This window comes from Furipterus horrens, unplaced genomic scaffold, assembly GCF_987537825.1.
Source record: "Furipterus horrens unplaced genomic scaffold, mFurHor1.1.pri manual_scaffold_3, whole genome shotgun sequence".
Taxonomy (NCBI): domain Eukaryota; kingdom Metazoa; phylum Chordata; class Mammalia; order Chiroptera; family Furipteridae; genus Furipterus; species Furipterus horrens.
This window is the reverse complement of record NW_028327173.1, coordinates 57,611,895-57,632,156: the sequence shown is the minus strand read 5'-3', so window position 1 is coordinate 57,632,156 and position 20,262 is coordinate 57,611,895. Positions and strand designations below refer to the sequence as shown.

The 20,262-nt window shown below is 33.5% G+C and overlaps 1 protein-coding gene across 10 annotated transcripts in view; it reads left to right on the top strand.

Moving 5' to 3' along the window:
- Window positions 1-19,886, top strand: part of FUBP1 (far upstream element binding protein 1) — a 35,061-nt gene extending 15,175 nt beyond the window's left edge. For 4 of the 10 annotated variants that reach the window (XM_090269657.1, XM_090269656.1, XM_090269653.1 and 1 more), the window contains 8 exons: window positions 72-213; window positions 1,122-1,282; window positions 3,878-4,029; window positions 4,117-4,196; window positions 7,156-7,284; window positions 9,229-9,303; window positions 15,234-15,379; window positions 15,760-16,150. In XM_090269657.1, the coding sequence (XP_090125783.1) occupies window positions 72-213; window positions 1,122-1,282; window positions 3,878-4,029; window positions 4,117-4,196; window positions 7,156-7,284; window positions 9,229-9,303; window positions 15,234-15,379; window positions 15,760-15,768 (894 nt within the window). In that variant the 3' untranslated portion in view covers window positions 15,769-16,150. Of the gene's footprint in view, window positions 1-71; window positions 214-1,121; window positions 1,283-3,877; window positions 4,030-4,116; window positions 4,197-7,155; window positions 7,294-9,228; window positions 9,304-15,233; window positions 15,380-15,759; window positions 16,151-17,982; window positions 18,030-18,962 lie in introns of those variants that run through there. The other 6 variants (XM_090269655.1, XM_090269654.1, XM_090269650.1 and 3 more) reach the window with 2 other exon arrangements.
- The last annotated feature ends 376 nt before the right edge of the window (window positions 19,887-20,262 follow it).

The window sequence follows — 20,262 nt, the reverse complement described above, 5'->3', positions numbered from 1 at the left end:
GTAATAATTTTATCGTGGAAAGAAGAGAATATTTTTATGTCAACTTTGTTTCTTGTTTTTCTCCTCTTCAGGCTGGTAATTCTGGTGGACCGGGACCTGGTGGTCGAGGAAGAGGTAGAGGACAAGGCAACTGGAACATGGGGCCGCCTGGTGGACTACAGGAATTTAATTTCATTGTACCGACTGGGAAAACTGGATTAATAATAGGAAAAGGCAATGTGTTTTAACTCTTAATGTTTTAATGTATGGTTAAAAAATTAACATGAATTTTTCTGGGTGCTATATCTGTTGGTGTTCTAAACAAGTAGCAGTGATTTTTTTTTTCTTTTCTGAGCTATCTTGTAGTAGGAAAGTGTTATGTTGATGTGTAACAACTAAAATATAAATGAAGGACACTATATATATTTTAAAAGAGTGGGATCTAGTTCACATTAGCTTCTAGAGGAGACCAACAGTTAATTTATTAGTGTAAGAAAGTTTTCTTTTGATCCCAAAAGTGGTTTGGGTGTTTCTGTTTACTTTGCTATTTTCTGATTCACAGGTTTTTAAATTTTTGAATTTTTTAATAAGTGTGTTAGTTTATATTTACTTGTAAATTGCTTGTAAAGGCAATTTAATTTAAGCAAATACTTTGGTAAGTTATAATCCATTTTATGGTTAGGTACAGGTATACCAAGTTATGTTTTAGAACTTCAGTGTATTTTAAGAGAAACATGAAATGCTTCATGTAGTTTGATTGAAAGTGTAGAATAAATGGAAAATCATAGTAGAATATTGGCAGGTGGACTACTGGTCAAGACTTAATGTCCCATTGAATGGCAACTTTTTTTTTAAAGTTTATTGAGGTAACATTGGTTAATGCCATTATGTGAACTTTAGGCCTACAACATTGTAATATGATATCTGTTTTTCCCTCTTGCATGCTCTACTCAAAGTCTAGTTTTTTCCCACTGTCGTTTGACGCCTTTGCCCAACCTTCCCTTCCCCTTCCCGCTCTGGTAATTATCATTCTGTTTATAACTATGAGTTTGTTTTTGTTAGTTTGTTTATTCCATTTCCTTTTAAATAGCTCCTCTTGTATCTTTTGACTCTTTAGAGAAATTACTGTGTTTTGATTTTAGGAGGTGAAACTATAAAAAGCATAAGCCAACAGTCTGGTGCAAGAATAGAACTTCAGCGAAATCCTCCACCTAATGCAGATCCTAACATGAAGTTATTTACAATTCGTGGCACTCCACAGCAAATAGACTATGCTCGGCAACTCATAGAAGAAAAGATTGGTGTGAGTATGCTTTAACCTTCAATTTATAGTATAGATCCTGTTAGTTAAATAAGACACTCATTCAGATGCTCCTAAAAGTACTATACAGAAAAATATCAATTTTTAGTTTAAAATTATAGATCTCATCACATAACAGATAACATAAACATAGAAAAGATTTTCCAGTAATTAAAGTAACCTCATTAAATACAATTACAGCTCTTCAGAACCTTATATTTGGGTGTGTGTAGATAAAAGGATAGCATTACTTGCAGATATGTTAGGGTTGGTAGAGGGTTGTGGAACATATTTGAAGGATACAGTTAATAGGAATTTAGTATTAAGGGCTTATACACAACTCTGGTGAGGCAAAGATAAATGCATCCTACTTTAAAGGAGAGATTTATAAATCCTAGTTCTTATACAGTCATTTGAGGAGTTTTAAATATAGACTGTTTGGGTGCTTTCTGCCTCTACACATAACACATACAGTTCTCATTCAGAATGTCTGGAATATAGCCCAGCATCTAATTTTAGAAAGATGTTTCAGGTGATTGTGATGCGTGGCCAAATGTGAAAATTTTTCTACTAGAAAAGTTTGCTGGTTATAGTACAAAAATGTATGAAAAGTCTTGGCTTTTTTCTAATAAATAAGCTAAATAGTACTTTACTGTGTTCTTTTACTGTAAAGAATTAACATAGGGTTAAATTATTATCAGTAATGAGAATTTCTTAGAAAAATTCTCCTTGATGTTTATCATGGTGTGGATGGGGTGAAAAAGAAGTTTGCCACAGTTTCTATATGTTTGAGAAGTCAAAAATAGAAGATGTACAAAAAATACTTAAGAATGTCATAAAAATATACACAAACATTGTTGGTCAAAATAATTGCACAGACATGAAGGAAAAAATTGGGGGCTCAGTAATGGCATAGATAGATACTAGAAAAATGAAGAGCACATCTTGGTTTTGAAGTTTACTATTCTTAGCATGTATGGATCAGGATTTCTTCTGGATTGGTGGACAAACTAAATTTGTTGTCCTAGAGAAGCAGTTTAATATAGTGGTTAAGAGCATGGACTCAAATTAGGCTATTTGGGTTCAAAATACTCTGAATCATTTACTAACTGACCTTGGGGGATCTTATATTCATCTGTGCCTCAGTTTCTTCCTGAAAATGAGGATAATAGTACCTACTTTATAGTGTTGTGGGGATTAAATGATTTAAATGTTTGTGTAGCACTTAAAACAGTGCCTGGCCAGTATCCCTATAAAAAGGTTACTACTTTTTCGGTAATCCTTTTTTACTATTTAGAAAGGAGAGGTTAAGGACAATGGAAGTGAGGGATAATGACAGAATTAGAGACTTAAAGAGACAAGTGAATAATAGGGATTATTATTTTAATCCTACTGGGGCTTACTGATTTTAGAGGGGTGGGGGAGAAAACAAGAGAAACATCAGTCAGTTACCTCTTGTACACGCCTTGGCTAGGGATCGAACCTGCAACCTTTCCGTTTACAGAATAGTGCTCCAACCAAGTGAGCCACACAGGCCAGGGCAATAAAAGGGACTTTAAAAATCATGAAGTTTAGCCCTGGCTAGTGTGGCTCAGAGATTTGAGTGCTGGTCTGCAAATCAAAAGGTTGCTGGTTTGATTCCTGGTCAAGGCACATGCCTAGGTCACAGGATGAGAGGCAGTAGATTAATGTTTCTCTCCCTCCTTCCCTTCCCCTCTCTCTAAAAAATAAAATGTTTAAATCTTTTTTTTTTTAATCATGAGGGTTAGCTTCACTATTTTGTAGTGAGAAAATTGACAGCCAAATGTAGTGGAAACATTTTTGTCCAAAATGCCCCGTGGTCAGTATTAATTGAAATGAAAGGTGTGTTTTAGGATAGTTAAACCCAGTGGTCTTTACAAGTTGGATTGGTTATAAAAAAAAAAAAAAAGGCATCATTAAGAATGATGTGCATAATACGGGTATGAAATACCCTGATTTGTTAAATCTATTTTAAAGGGAATTTTCATGGTTTTTAGAAAACTATGATAAAGGGCAAGGGACAAAATTAGTGTGAATTATTGATCTAAATGTGGTTCAGTGACAGTAAGCTCGTGAGGGGCACTTTAGTTTGTTGAGTAAGAACCAGTTCTTACATTATTGCTTAAGGATTCAGTAAGTAGTTTACAACATAAGACCTAAGCAATTTGGGAAATATATTGTCAAGATGGCTCTTATTTTCACTAGGAGAGTAGAGGTAGATGCAGATGCAGAGAGAGACGAGCTAGAGATAGGATCTGATATTTTATAAGCTTCCATTACTAAGATGATAAAGAACTATTAGTAAAAGAATTATGAAAGGAAAGAGAATGTGTGGAAAATAGAAGTAAAGATATCTCAATTCTTTGCTTAGTGTAATTGATTTTAATTAGTTTTACATGTCTCAGTAAGAGAGTTAAGATAGTTTTTGCAACATAAAGGAGGAAATGAAGGAAAATCTAAAACGTCATTGCTTATAGCTATATAAGAGGATAGAATTAGAAGATTATTTGAGTTGTTCAGCCATTACTGTTTTTCTGATTTTTTTGTGTTGTTTTTTTGTTTTTTGTTTTTTTGCAGGGCCCAGTAAATCCTCTAGGGCCACCTGTACCCCATGGGCCCCATGGTGTCCCGGGCCCACATGGGCCTCCTGGGCCTCCTGGGCCTGGAACTCCAATGGGACCGTACAACCCTGCACCTTATAATCCAGGACCGCCTGGCCCTGCTCCTCAGTAAGTATTGGATTTGGTTCTTTGCTTCTCCCCAAACATTCTAGCTTCTGGTAAATAGTATTTTTATATTGATTTCTATTTTTTCAGTGGTCCTCCAGCTCCTTATGCTCCCCAGGGGTGGGGAAATGCATATCCACACTGGCAGCAGCAGGCCCCTCCTGATCCAGGTATCAGATACTTACCCATCTGTAGTCTGTATTGTTTGTCACTCCAGTTACATTCTTAAGTTTTCCAGTGTTGTTTCTACGGTCTGTTTTCATGGATTTTTTTCAAACTCCATTTGGCTTTCTCTACTTCTGAAGTTATACAGCAGAGTACAAAAGGTATAGGAAGAAGTACAGTGTCTTAGGTTTTAGGTACCAGTGCCATTACATGTATGTAGCACGTTAAGAGTCTAAATGGACTGTTTAATACTTGAATGTTAAACTCCTAAGTTCTCAAATAAGTTATATAAGTTGTTTTAGTATTCCTGATATTATAATTTTATGTGTTAGTAAAAATCAGGCCTGTATTTAATATTTGCAGGTTAGAACTCTAAAATACATTTTGTTATATATTTTCTCTGCTCACATCTGGATTTTATATATATTACATTCTGTTCAATTCTTTCATCTCTCACTTTGTAGTTTTCTTTCCACCATGGTCAAAGGGGCATTTATTGAAACCAGTCAGCATTTTTTTTATGATCCTTTTTTCTCACCTACTACCTACCTTTTAGGCTCTTTTTACTGGAGTAGTTTCATGGAAGGTACTAAATTACAGATTCCTTTCCGTACTAGTTAATATTTCTATTTTTAAAAAGCTGAAGTAATTGATTTAGGTGAAACATTCTGGTACTTAAATGTGGCCCCATATTATATTAATGTACTTTAATTTCATGGGAAATATGTTCTTTAGAATATGACACAACATCCACTCATTTAAGAAACAACTTGATTGTGCTAGAAGTAGTGTATGCAAAGAGTAGTTTACATTCTATAGCAGAAGAGTGCACTCTTAAGTGTTAGCAATACTAGGATAGAAGGACTTAAAGAGAGTCAAGTATGATTTACTATATAGTAGTCTAAAGTTAGTCTTTTAAGAATGAAAGGACTTTTCTTTTTTCCCTTCTGTAAGCTAATTAGGATGGTGTGATAAGCAGAGAAATCACTATTTAAGAGATTCAATAAGTTGGTCAAGTTAGGGAGTAGATTTATATTTGGTAACTTAGATCTGCAGGATCACACCTATGAGTACTGTTTGGATAGGTAGCATGACTGGAGTAGTAGTGAAATCAACACTATAAGAATTGATTAAATTAATATGGTTTTCCCCGTTGCCTTTGGGAAAGAAAGAACCCATTTAGCTAAAAGATACCAGCTATAATTAGATATTGCTTCTATTAGACTTAAAACATTATGTAAAAACCAAATAATTTAAATGAAATTGTTTTAGTCAATTTGATTAAACATTCTGATATTTAAATGTGGACCTATATTGACAGTAAGGTAAGTGTTCTCTGAACTAAAATCTGTTTCTATAAAAATTTAATCGGCTGTTAAGCATTTATGTAGTAGTCAGGAACATAGACTTCAAAATGAAACATACCTAGATAAATCCTATTCTTATAACTTACTAATTGTGCTATATAACAAATTCCTGAATCCCTCTAAATCTGTTTTATATATAAAAGTGGTGATACATGAATGAATGAATGAATGTTATGTTGAATGAATAATGGTAAGTTCTCACTATGTCTTAGCTATGTAAATATGAGGCTGGTTTTCTTTTTCTGACTTGTATAACATCTTTTTATTTTCTTTATTATTGCTTTAATGCACTTTAAGACTGGTTTCCTTATATAACACTCATTCAGGAGTATAGTTATCACTTCCTAAAGTTTTTTATCTCACTGTATCCAGACATGGTGTCAAATGAAAATATTTTTATTAATTAGTATACAAGCAATGACACTGTTGAGACATAAATATCAAACATAGAAAAGCAGTACATTTCTTACTTGAGAAAGGTTAGGAGGGTGGTGTAATGTCTTAGAATTGTGTCACCTTAGAATTATCACTCTAAAAATCCTTGTTCCTTTTTTTCCTCATACTTTATTCGCTTTTATTAAGCAGCTGAGAAATGCTACCCATTTGGGATGAAGGCTATAGATTACATTATAGATGCTAGCTCTGGCTAAGGAAATTACATTCTTCTTGAGGATGTAAAGTAGTAAAGATATACGTATAATACTATAGGATATTCCTAGTATAAAGGACGGAATCAATAACAGGATTTCTGCTTCTGACTCAGAAGTCTCAAAGTGTTAATGCATTAGTTAATTTTTGTGAAGATGAGTCAGATACAGAGGAAGCATAACATGCTCAAAGGCCCAGCTATGAGCACGATAACTTCTGAAAAGTACAAGCCTTTTATTGTGGCCAGACATGAGTGTTGGAAAAATGATAAAGGGAAGATGAGGTTGGAATGGAAAGGATAATCCTGGGGATCCAAATCATTAAAGATACTGAATGATAATGCTATATGGAAGAACTGTGACAATGCTGAAGAGACTAGGAATAAATGAAGAATTTCAAGTAGGGCTATGATATGTTTATTTTTAGGATAATCATTGTGAAATATGAGGTGAAATATAGCTAACCTCTATTTCTTTTTCTGAGATTTTTAAAGTTGTCTTTTTATTGAAAACAGGACAGGACAGATTTCATAGTTCTGTAATAACTTGTTTCTTCCTTGTATAGGTTAGTCCCTAAAAATCTTAAGTCATTTACTACATGGAATTGTTGTGCTTGAGGCAACTATTTAAGAAAAAACACACACAGCATTCTTTGAGACAAAGCACTGGACTTGGAGCCAAAAGATTTTTATTCCTATCTCGATTCTGTCACCAACTAGTTTCCTAGAACTTAGGAATGCCACTTAACCACTGAACTTCAGTTTTCTGTAAAAGCTAAGGTTAACAATGAGATTAGTAGGATTTTAAAGTTTCCATTTATATTTTTTATGTCGAGTTAATATTGGGGTCTGTATTTGCCAGAAGGTGTGGGTGGGAGAGAGGCAGGGGCAGGGGGAGGGAAAGAGGATGATGAACTTTAGGTGCAAATGTTGACCTTGTGTTTATTCTAGCAAAGGCAGGAACTGATCCAAATTCAGCGGCTTGGGCTGCATATTATGCTCACTATTATCAACAGCAAGCACAGCCACCACCTGCCGCTCCTGCTGGTGCACCAGCTACAACCCAGACCAATGGGCAAGGTAACTATGGTAACTAAACACTTTTTTTTCTTATATGTAAACATGAAAACTTGTGTTCGTAATTATATATAAAGTGCATGTACAATACCTAAAAATTCCTAATATTCAGTTATAACTTCAGTAAGCAGACTTTCTTTTAAAAAATGTTACTTTGAAATAATCACAAACTTGCATAAAAGTTGTAAGATACATTAGAGAACAAGAACACCCAAATAACCTAGTTATTAATGTTTTATCTATAACTGACACCCCCATTTTCTTTATAACCCTCTTATCATGTGACCATGTCAATTATCATTAGTCTTTGACAGAACCATTTATGACCAAGCTATAGAAATGATGCCACATTACTCAATACACCTTTCTGTTGTACTCCAAAAATCCCTAACTGCCATCAGCCCTCCACATCAGTTAATCAACATTGATATGTTATTACAGTCCCAGTGCACAGTCCTTAATTCAGATTTCACCATTTGTCCCAACAATTTTTATTCTGACTCGGGATCCCATCTGGTAACATGTTCTTATTAGTTGTCAGGTCTATTCAGTCTCATCAATCAGAAATAATCTTGTCTTTTTCCTGTTATAAAGAGTATAGATCATTTGTGGGATAATAATCTAGGTCCCGTCAACCTTTTGTCATGAAGATGAGGTCGTGTTCACGGGGTCCTGTTTATGGTACGGCAAGAATACCTCAGAAATAATGATGTGTGCTTCTTGCTGTGTTACATCAAGGGTCATATAATGTTGACCTGTTTCATCCCTGGAGATGGTAACTATGGTAACTTGGTCATACTGGTGTCTGCCACGTTTTTATAACATAAAATCACCATTTTATCTCTTTGAAATTAATATTTTCTGGAGAGTTATAGTGAGACTGTACCACTGTTCTGTTTCTCATTGATCAGACTTTACCCATTGGCCTTCACCTTCATTAACACTTGCTTCATTCAGCTACAGTTATGGTAATTTGTTTCCATCATTCATTTTACATTCATTACATTATATTTTACTATGAGGAAGAGCTTTTATTTTCCCTTCCTACTTCTTTCTATCAGTATGGATTCCTCTTTTTATTTATTTTTTTTATTTCTATTGTTTACACTGTTACAGATTATTCTACACCCACCCACCCCTTCCCTCTGGCCAGCACCGCGCTGTTGTCTGTATATATGGGTTATGCATATATGTTATTTGTCTAATCCCCTCACCTTCAATAGGTTGTATTTTAGACTATCTATTATTATTTATCTATATTATTTTGATTATCAAATTGTCCTATATTTGGCCAGTCAGAGGAACCTTCAAGATGGCTCCCGTATCCTTTTGACATGCCTGTCATTCCCTAAGTACTTTATTGCTTTCCTACATAATAAGATGCTCATCTTGTGGCCCTAGAATCAGCCACTTTTCCAAGGAGCCTTGATTCTTTTTAGTAGATGTTGGTATTTAGAAACCAAATTCATTATATTCATTGCTACTGAGGTGTCATTACTTCTAGGTCCGTTAGCATACATAGCTATGTAATTTACATGCATACCTACAACATAGCACATAAATGCCGATATGTATTTTACACTGTGCATTCATATCAACCTGCAATTACATCCTTGCACTTCAAGGTTCTTTCTAGCTTTTTCCCTTTTCATGTTTATAAATGCTGAAGGACCTGGTATCAGTGTGTGTTCTTATTTGACAAGTGAATCTACTCACAGGGTCAACATAACTACTTTTCCAAATACATAGACCATCTTCTCTGTCTGCCAACTCTGAAACAGTGTGTACACCAGCAGGGATATCAGTCACACAGCACCTCCCCTCCCTTCCTATGGCAGGCCCACGCAAAGAAAAGAAGGAAAAGGTCAAAATTGTCTTTTAAAATGTTAATCATATTTATTTATTTATTCATTCATTCATTCATTCATTCATTCATTCATTCTTAAGGAGATCAACAGAATCCCGCTCCAGCTGGACCAGTTGATTATACCAAGGCTTGGGAAGAGTACTACAAGAAAATGGGTATGTACTATATTTCTTTTTTTTTTTTTATACATTAATTAAATTGAAACATTTAGTAGATATCACCATAGAAGGTTGAACATTTTAATAAAAGCATGTTTGTATTATGTTTTTATTACTTCAGCCTTCCATTGATTAATTTTAAAATCTTAAGAAAATAATTGAGCAAGAATGCATTCCAAATCACTGAACGTTCAGCCATTTCAAGGTCATTGCAAATAATAATTCTTAAATTTGTGATTGCATAACAAGGAAACATTTTTATTTCTAAATCATTTGTTAACCACTTACTAATTTCTCTACTGGCACACATGACGTTGAATATTACCTACATTTTTGTCAAAGACAATTATATGTATATTAATAGCCTAAATGGCATAGGTTAAATTCTAGAGTCGCAGAGAAAAATTGGTTGTGGTATTACAGTAGTGTCCCCCCTCATCCACAGGGGGATACAATATATTCCAAGACCCTCAGTGGAAACCTGAAACCAGAGATAGTACTGAACCCTATATATACTGTTTATTCCTATACATACATACATGCCTGTGATAAAGTTAATTTATAAATTAGGCACAGTAAGAGATTAACAGCAATAATTATAAAATAGAAAAATTATAACAATATAAGTAAAATAAGGGTTACTTGAACAAAGGCACTTAAAATACTGTGATAATTGATCTCATAACTGAGATGGCTACTAAGTGACTGGTGCGGGGAGCATATACATTGTGGACGTACTGGACAAACGGACATGATTTGCATCCTGGGTAGGAGTGGGATGGCTCCAGATTCCATCACACTACCCAGAACAGTGCAATTTAAAACAGGAATTATTTATTTCTGGAATTTTCCGTTTAATATTTCTGACAGTGGTTGACTGTAGATGAAGGGGGACAATTGTATTTTTGCCCCAAAATAAACAGATCAGTAACTTACAGTGACAGAGGAAGTTACTTTTAAATAACATTTGCATGTATGAGAGGCCATTTTCATTCAGTAACTGTAGAGGACACAGTGATAGATGCTTAGAATGTGATTCTGGGAATAACAACTAGAAATCTGTCCTTCTGATTATTATATTCTAATGGAGTGTACAATTATTAATTAAGTATTTTACAAATAATTTAATATAAATTGCTGTGCCTGAAAAGAACTGTATCTTTACTGACACGTGTGCAGATTGAGAAACAGAGGTCACAACTGCTAAGTGGTAGAACCAGACTTTAATCTCTAAATCCCAAGTCTATCTCCAGAATTTGCCTCTTTCAGGGACCATTCAGAACCTGATATTTTACTTCCAGACAAGTAGGGATTTTAGTTTAGTTTATTTTTGTTTTGTTTTTCAAATGCTTATGCTCTTACTCATTTACAAATAACACAACTTACACCAGAGCCAGTGGTCATAAATGAAAGCTAAACAGATGAACTTGCCCACCATTCACTGGCATAGAAAGAGAATTTTTTCAAAAGATACAGCCTACCTGTGATTCTCAATGTAAATTTTAATGTTTTCTTTATCAAAGAATGTTTATCATTTTCCACAGAAAAAATATTTCCAAAACGGCGATTATATTAATCTTTGTCTACAAATACATATTCGTGGTGATAAGGATTTTTTACACAGCTGATTTATTTTTAAAGAAAGAAAAATAATTTTTCTTGTTAGAATGACTTTTCAGGAAAGCCTTGCTGCGTGTTATTCTTGAGGCTATAACAGATTCATTAATTTATGTTTCTTTGACCGAGCTTACTTCAGGCAGGTATACAACAGCTGAAATTCTGCAAAAAGAAACTTTTTTAGAAAAACCTTTAACCTCAAAACAGGATACTCTAGTTACGTTGATCATATAATTTATTGTCCAGACTTGGATGCTTTTTAGAATAACTAGAAATGCTGTTAATCATTTTGTGACAAGATAGTGGTCAAGACCTCTAGTCACCTTAAGTTTTATGAAAAAGCCGCACCATTTTAAAGATATAAGAATGTTAAGATTAAAAATTATTAGGTCCAACTTGTGTTTTCACAGTGGGTAATATGCCAGAGAGAGAGTTTCCCTACATTATTAAAAGTGGGTAAAAACGAAAACCTGTTGGAAGACTTAGGTAATTACTGGGGCACGAGTATTTCTTTGTAACATGGCCATTGATAAATTTGCTACTTAGTCCTTTTACATTTTACTTGCCCCAAATGAGTGGGCATGTTGAATATAATCTGCAAGGTCTTAATTCCATTGAAATTTTTATTCAGAGTAGATACTTTAGTTTGCCTTTCACTTTTTCATTTTCCATCTCTTTTCTGCTGACTATTATATTCTAATTTTAGAAATAATGTGCTGGACTGTCTTGAATCCTTTCTGGAGAAAGGTAGTAATACAAACAACCTCATTAAATAACACCATGTTTGAAATTTTTCCTTAACCCTATTACCTTTTTTCCAGTTGTGTTTTTCTGTAGCATTACAATGATCAGCTGTTATTTTTATGAGTAAAGTGGACTAGTTGAGTGATTCCTTGTTATCTGAAAGGAAATAAATGTTAGGTTGTCAGATTTTTAGTGAGAAATTCAAGGTCTATTTATTTTTTCCTATCAAAGTTCTTTTTGTAAATAATTGGTTGCTTAACTACTCTAGTAACAAGGGGCATTACTTGTCCTTAAGAGTAACCATAAATAAAAGACCTTAAAGCATTAAACTAATAGAGTTCAGTCTTTGAGATTTTTAATTGAAAGGAAAGAAAGGAGTAATAAAATACCAGGAAGACAGAGATGCTTATCTCCAACTCTTAACTCCCTTATTTGGAGGGGCTAAATTTTACTCTTCCTGTGGCAGAGCTAGGATTTCATAGGGATCTGGATGCCCTGATTCCCAATTCAGTGTCCTCTTTGCCAAGTGAGGTAGGCTGTGTGAGCTTTTGAAGCCTAATTTCAGCTTTTCTGGTCAAGAACAGAAAATCTACCCTAACATTGTGAATTTGTTGTTTGCCTCTTAAAAAATAAACCTCTGTTGAAACAAGTGGGCTGACTTTTTAAGTTAGTTTTGTTTTCTGAAACAATTCTAAATTTCTCAGGTTAACTCTTAAAAGAATTCAGGACAAATTCATAAAGGTGAGATTTGAGAGGGTTAAGGAAGGGAATTTTAAGTCATATATGCAATGATAGCATCTTGGGGGTGGGGTGGATATTTTTGAAGCTAGAATGAAGGAAACTAAGAACACTGAAGAAAACAGGTTTTCCAAGTGGAGACGGTCCATTCCTTTTTAGAAGATGGTAATTGAAGGCATTTTGGAAAAAAAGTTTGACTTAGAAAAGGCCCTTACAATGTTAAGCACTGAGATGGTAGACTTTGAATGTTTAACATGAGTATCTTAAGTTGGGAGAGAGTGGTTGTGGGAACGATGCTGGTTATAGAAATAAGTGAGAGGGAAAATCAATTCAAGCAAGGTTGGCTCTTGGGCTATACTAGAATGTTCCATATGAACTACAGAGCAAGTCTTACCTCTTAAGTGAAATTAAAACAAAGTTCTATGTATTGTGAAGCTATATGTGAATATTAAGTGATAAACTACTCTACCTGGCATCAAAATATTTTTTAACTAGGGAGCAAGTTAAGGACATGTCCAAAAAGGGCAGGAGAAGTGCAAGAGACTAGGGAACAGCCAAATCATAAGTAGATTAGATAGGAAGAGTTCCTTCCCTACTTTTTTAGCAGGGCGAAATGAATCACATTTACCCTTCAGATGGGAGGAATGCATTGAGTTTTTCTTCAGATGCGTTTATCAGAATGTCAAATGTTGGTGATCTACCTCTTGTTTATTCTTCACGTGGATATTTGAGTTTGGGAGGGCCATTCTTTTAGGGAACATTTGTGTTTGATGTATTTTCTTGATGCGCCTCCACGTTTCTATCATCTTATATTGGTATTTGGCCTTTAAAATTAATATCTCTTAAAAATGACCTTTGGTTCTTCTGTAAACCTGAAGTCAACATTGTTGCTCCCTCAACCAGGTTTGACCTCAAGTCAGCAGGTTTCCGATTGTGCATTTTGTAAGAGACCTTATATGGTTTTATTACTATTGGTACCAGCATATTGGGCAGTTGTGTAAATAGTGAAAATCTGTTTCAAATTTGCCTGAATTGTGTCACCTCGTAAGAGTAAAATACTAAACTCAAGTCCTTTTTGAAAAGAATTATGGAAAATGAAAATTGAGACCTTTGTTTATATTATATGTGATTTCTATGTGCTATTGCCCGTAGAAGGGGGATTTTTCTTGCATTTTTTAAGATACTCATAAATCTTAAATTTTTATGTACTTGGTTGCTTTTATTTGACCAGTTTTGTAATGATGATAGACTGCTTTCTAAAACTACTGTTATGCACCACTTGACAACAGGGATACTTGCTGAGAAATTTATCCTTAGGTGATTTGATTGTTGTATGAGTACCCTAAGAGTGTGCTGACCCAGGTTACCCAGTATACCACCATCACACATGCTGTACGTTGTTGTCCCTGTGGTGCATAGCTGTATAAAGTTGCCTAATTGGAAGCGTTCAACAAACATAAAAACAGCTTTCTTTATGTCTATGCTTCAGTGTTTTTTTGTTTAGCTGTAACTTTATAAAGCCAAGTGAATTACAAACTAAATAAAATGCTGTTCAAATAAAGGAGCTAAATAGGAAAACATGTTCTCTTTCTCCCCAACTTTTTACTTCAGAACATTTTATGCCTTTAGGAAAATTGCAGAAGTAGAACAGCAAATACTCTTATATATTTTCTACCAGATACATCCATTTTTTAAGTTTGTCATATGTACTTTGGGTGTATACATGTTTTATGTTCCTGAGCCATTTCAAAGAAAGTTGCAGACTGTTTGCTCTATATAAATTATTTGAGTAATAGCAACATACAGACCATATTTATATTTTCCTGGTTGTCAGAAAAGTGCTTTATGTAGCTGTTAGTGTGTAGGAGTTTTGTTTTAATCCAGAGCCTGTTTAAGGTTCATTCATTACATTTGGTTGTTACATCTCTTTAGTTTCTTTAATTCAGAAAAGTTGCCCTGCCTAGTGAAAAGACCTGCTCATGAAAGCTTCTTGAGTTTTGTGTTTCATTGACCTTGTTGCTTAGACCATCTTCAGTAATTGTTCTTTATGTCTTTCATCGGGTTATTTTTAATAAAATTATATTGTAATTTAAACATATTGTATTAAAATGTTAAACATCTTATTAAAGAGTACCTTAAAAATTAGTCCTTATATGCATAGCTTATAAGTTACTAATCAGGAAACAAATCTCGGCCAGATCTTAAAATAATAGACTTTAAATAGTAGCTTTTAAATGGATTTTTGGACTCAAAAATATTTTTTTCTCCATTGAGGATTTGTATTTTATATAAAAACTATACTGTAACATATCCAAATGAATAAGAGACTAAAAAAAAAAAAAAAGTAGTGCCCACCACCAACACCCCCAGCCCACCAGTCACTGCCAGGGAACCATAGGCTGCTTACATGAAGCACTTTTTTAAAGGTTTAGTTGGCCATGAAGTACTTTTCACACTCAATTTTTGTTTTTGTTTTTTGGTGGTTGAGGGGTTGTTTATTTTTAATTGTGATGATTAGTATAGGCAAAAGAAAAATAAGAGCATTCTAAACTTTTTTAAAAGCTACTGAGTAGTTTTCTGACACTGAATACTTACAACAGAAGCCATTCTCATCCTCTGCTTTTGTCTTTATAAGCTATACTTAACAATGGATGTAACTTTGTATTAAAATTGAAGTGCGGGCGGTTTTGGTCAACAAGGGCAGACACAGGAGTATTCAAAGGCTTGGGAGCAATATTACAAGAAGCAAGGTATTGTCTTTATTAGAAATGAGATTCTTTTGGGCTTTTATTGTGGTTACAGCTACAAAGTGTTCTGTTTTCTCAAAGGTCAAGCAGTTCCTGCTCCTGCTGGTGCTCCACCAGGTGGTCAGCCAGATTATAGTGCGGCCTGGGCTGAGTACTATAGACAGCAAGCAGCCTACTATGCCCAGACAAGTCCCCAGGGAATGCCACAGCATCCTCCAGCACCTCAGGTATAATGAATTTGCTGATGTGTTAAAAACTCTGATTATGTTTTCTGCATGTTTATTGTTTTGTCTGTTTGGGATTATGTTTGCCTTTTTAATTTTTATATGGCAAAGTATAATTAAATGAAGGACTGTGGTGTACTGTTTGGGTTTTTGTTTTTGTTTTTTAAATAATGCTTTCTGGCATCTGAGTGCTGAATAATTCTATAATGCCTTTCATTTTAAAAATAAATTTTTTTCCCCCAGGGATTTGCAAATCATGCAAGAAGCCACCACCATTTTTATTAACCCGTTTTTCTTTCTTAAAGGATTCACTCCTGAGTTAGCTCCATTTAAAGGATTTTCTTTAACTTTTTGTGTATTTCTTATGTATCTCTTCTGCACAGGGCCAATAATAAGAAGTGGACAATACAGTATTTGCTTCATTGTGTGGGGGAAAAATACCTTTGTTAAATATATGGATGCAGACGACTTGATGAAGATCTTAATTTTGTTTTTGGTTTAAAATAGTGTTTTTTTTTTTTGTTTTGTTTGTTTTTTTTTTTTTTTTTTGAAAATGTACAAAAATATCTATCACTACTGATAGGAGGTTAATATTTCTGTGTAGAAATGAAAATTGGTTTGTTTTTAGTATTTAGTGTAGATGTACACATTCCAGCAAATGTATTTGCAACTATTATGTGGTCAATGCTTTGTGATATAAATGTACTTTTTCAATGTATACTTTCACTTTTAAAATGCCTGTTTTGTGCTTTACAATAAATGATATGAAACCTCCTGTGTCGGTAAGTTGGATATGTGGGTATTTAAAGGATTCATAATTTCTTAGCAATGATAAGATACATATACACAAATATATAAGCTTTCCCCATGAACTATTAATTGAATTTTTAAACACTGGCATGTTTTTTCCCCCTTGCAGTATAGAAATAGATTGGAGACTCTTTTCCATGTATTATATTTGGCTGTTTCAGCACAAGTAATCCTGATATCTTCATTTTTTTTCCTTCTGTTTGATTAAAAACTGCATGTGTGTACAATGATCTTTTGGCATACTTCCATTGCATTAACAGTGAAATTTCCTTTTATACATGACCACTGTTTCAGACCTGTACTGCTGCTATAACAGTTAACCTTTCTGTTCTTAATTTGATAATTATTTGATTTCCAAGACTGTTTCAGCATAACTAATTTTAAACAGTTTTCAGATAGTGAATATGAGTACTATAATAAGAATAGTTCTTTCATGTAAAGCAACTCTTTCAATGTGTACGATATTAGTGTGTTTCTTCCTAAATTTAGGGTAGAAAAGTGAATAGTATGCAAAAAGTATAACAGCTACAATGCATCTGCCATTGAAATATTATTGGCGTATGGAAATGTTTGAGTTTTTTTCTTTATTTTTCTTTTTGCAGTATAGATAAGCTTTGTTTTGTATATGCACAAGTCCAGTCATTGAATCAACTTAATTTTTTTTATGTACTTGAAACATTTTATTACTCTTAACACTCATGCTGAAGTTCTGATATTTTGTTGAAATCCATTGTTTTACTCTGCATATTTGTTGGCTCTTTGCATATTAATATATTAGACTACATGCAAATACAGTCTGTCTTGCCATTGTCTGTTGAAGTGCAGGTTTGATCCAGCCAGTATAGAACTAGCTCTGTAGGGGTGAGGAGGACTGTGCTGTGTATCATCCTTGATTGTGTTCCTTCAAGGAGCATTGCACTGTAAGTACATCAGAATGACAAATTGATGAACTGCAACAGTATCTTTTTGTCAATGTTCCACATAATGTAAATGCCATACTTTGTGTGAATATTATGTTGGAATACAGTGCTAATATCTTGGAAAACCATAACTGCTGCTTGATTTAACATAGAATAATACATAGGTCTTTTTTTTTAAGTGAGCTTAATGGGTAAGTATTTTTGATATGCTTTAGCTATAGCTAAAGAAAACTGATCGTTAACAAAGTTGAATAGTATAACTCCTTGGTGCTCCTAAAATATATTGTTTTCATTGTAAAATATGCATATTTTATATATTAATAATGAAAGAGTTGAAATGTATCAGACGGAAGTGGTTTTTCAGTTACAAATATATAAAGCAATGTAGCAGTTATAACACCACTTCATAAATATATATTAGTTCTTTCATTGGTGGGGAGCACCATTTGTTGTTTTGAATATACTGTAAAGGAAGATGTACAAGACGATTAATGTTGAGATTACCTAGAGTAGAAAATTAGCAGTACAGTTCATTGTGGGTATTTTGAAATGTTTTTGATTGTTTTATAGAACTTAGAGTGACTTCCCTTACCCTTATGCAGATATGGATATGTAGTTCTAGTTTGAATCTTAATAGTCAAGGAGTTATCTGTTATCTTTAAGAGCAGGGTATTGACATGAACAATTTCAGTATTTTGCATGATACTGTTTTATAGATGACCTTTTAGGAAAGTGGTACATTTATTAATTAAACTGAAGAAATAGTTCAGTTGGATTCAGTATCATAACTCACAAATTGGAGGCTGTTGATTTTGATTCATTTAAGGTTTAAAATCTTTATTAATTGCAAACAGTGCAATTATTTATGCTTCACAGTGCCTTCCCAGACCTTCCACCTTAGGTTCTGCTGCAAAAAGCAACAGGTAAGCACAACCTAAGGACATATATAAATAAATACTTCAGTACCTTAATGTTGTCCCTGTGAGGTTTTTGTGGTTGTGTATTCAGAAGCAATCTGCTACTGCTTCCCCAAAATGTATTTTGTTATTTATGCTACTATTTCAGTGGAAAGTCTGTAAGTTGTTTAAACAACTGTTTACATTTCTGGGTAATGTTTTTTTTATTTTAATTTTTTTATATAACGAAAGAAATGATGAGTGGATTGCTGCTGTAATTGAACTACATCCAAACTTTTTGTAATCTTTTCCCAAATATATCAGAATTGTTAAAATTAAGAAAGGACAATTACATAGATTTTAAGATATAGGAAGTCACTACTTGGTCAGAAACTTCAACAGCCTTCACAATCTGTTTAAGATTGACAAGACATTTTCTTTTCCCTCCAAAACTATGGAGTCTTTGTTATTTTCTTATTCTTGAACTATAGCAATTCAGTAAGGACACTGTGGGTGAGAGTTTTATTGTGACTCCTTATTAGACAATTTGGGTTTTATAACTTTTATATGTACACTGAAAAAGGAAAAAGTATAAAGAATACTGGCAGTATGTTTTGATAAAAGGCATGTGCATCAGTGAAATGTTAACTGTATAGCAAATAACTTTTTCATAATCTGTATAGCAACCAATATTTTTCTGATTTATAATACTTTAATAACTGACACTGAATTTATTTCTTTTTTTTTTTTCTTTTTTTTTTTTGCCAGTTTAAAATGTTTGTGTGTTCTTATAGATGATTTTAACTGGTACCTATTTTGAGTTAAGATGAATGTTTTAAAGCAGCATCATATCAGTTTTGTTTATTCAATTTCTAAAATGTGCTGATCCTTTTAAAACTCCTGCTTATCTCTACAACAAAGAAAAATATTCAAAAATACTGCCTTCATTTTCACACACAGTGCTGAAGATGCTGCAAGCACCAAATCATAGCTCATAAAATCAGGTCCTGAGATAGTTACCCATAAAGAGGAATCCTTTGAGTGTATGCCATTGGTGAGCCGATGAGCATGGACCATAGAAGGGCTCAATGTAGAAGGTAAAATTGGCGAATCATAATCGAGAAATATGAAATGTATTCCCATACATAATATGGTATAGGGTGTACTGTACCTGCTTTTGATCACTTCATTTTAAAGTGCTATTCACTTGCTCTTAAATGTTCCATGAACTGTTAAGTTTCATAAGTTATGTAGTTATTGCACCACACTTGTGTGTGTGTATGTGTTTTGATAGTCAATGATAGGTATGTTAAGATTGATAATATAAGGAGCTCTTTGAACTTCTAAGAAGTTGTCAAGTTGGGGTTAGCTGTAGTTTGCATTTTTACAAAAGAATATATAGATGAATGCTAATAGATATTGGTGCATTGTTTTTGTCTTACAAGAATTTTTTATCATTACCATAAGCCTTCACTGACTGCAAGCATTTTTTTTAATGGAGCTAATCTTAACCTTAAAATAATGGAAAGCAAAAAAGGTGAGCCAGTTGGTTTGAATGCAATGGATGTTAGGAGTGGTAGAAACAATGTGTAGTTTAGATAGAAATTGAACTGATTTATTTTTTTTAGCACTTAAAAGCTTGACAATGTATTGTTGTTTTTAAAGATACCTTAGTGTGGTGATACTTAGAATTCTTATCTTTTGATGTTTCTTTCAGAAATGAGAAGTATGCTTTTATTTTAATTAATGGAAATGGTTTTAATACTAAAACTAGTTACTTAATATTAGTTTATAAACATTGTAAAATATATCCTTAGACAAATACTTTAGTAGTTAATTCATAAGGGTGGTTTTGGGTAGGAGTAGCAGAGTTCTTTAAGGGGGAAATAATATATACAGAAGGATAACATTTCATTTGTGTGAATACTCTGCCAGAAGAATCAGTTCTATCTGCAAAGCTAGCTGTATCTAGAATAGGGATGTAGAAATTGCTAATCAGTGAGGATGTCTTATTTTTATTTTCTGAAAATTCTGCCTCATTTTAAAATGTATCTTAATACCTAGTTAAAGATAAATTTGACTCTGAAAATAATCTTATTTTTTGTTTAGTCAATTGAGTTTTATTGCCACAGTATTAACCTCTGAGGGATTTTTTTAAAGTGGTGTTTCTAGGAAGCAAATAAATCCCGGGGTTTTATTTTCTTCATTGATACCCCTATAGAAACTCTTAAATGTATTTGCGCATATATATATTTTTTTT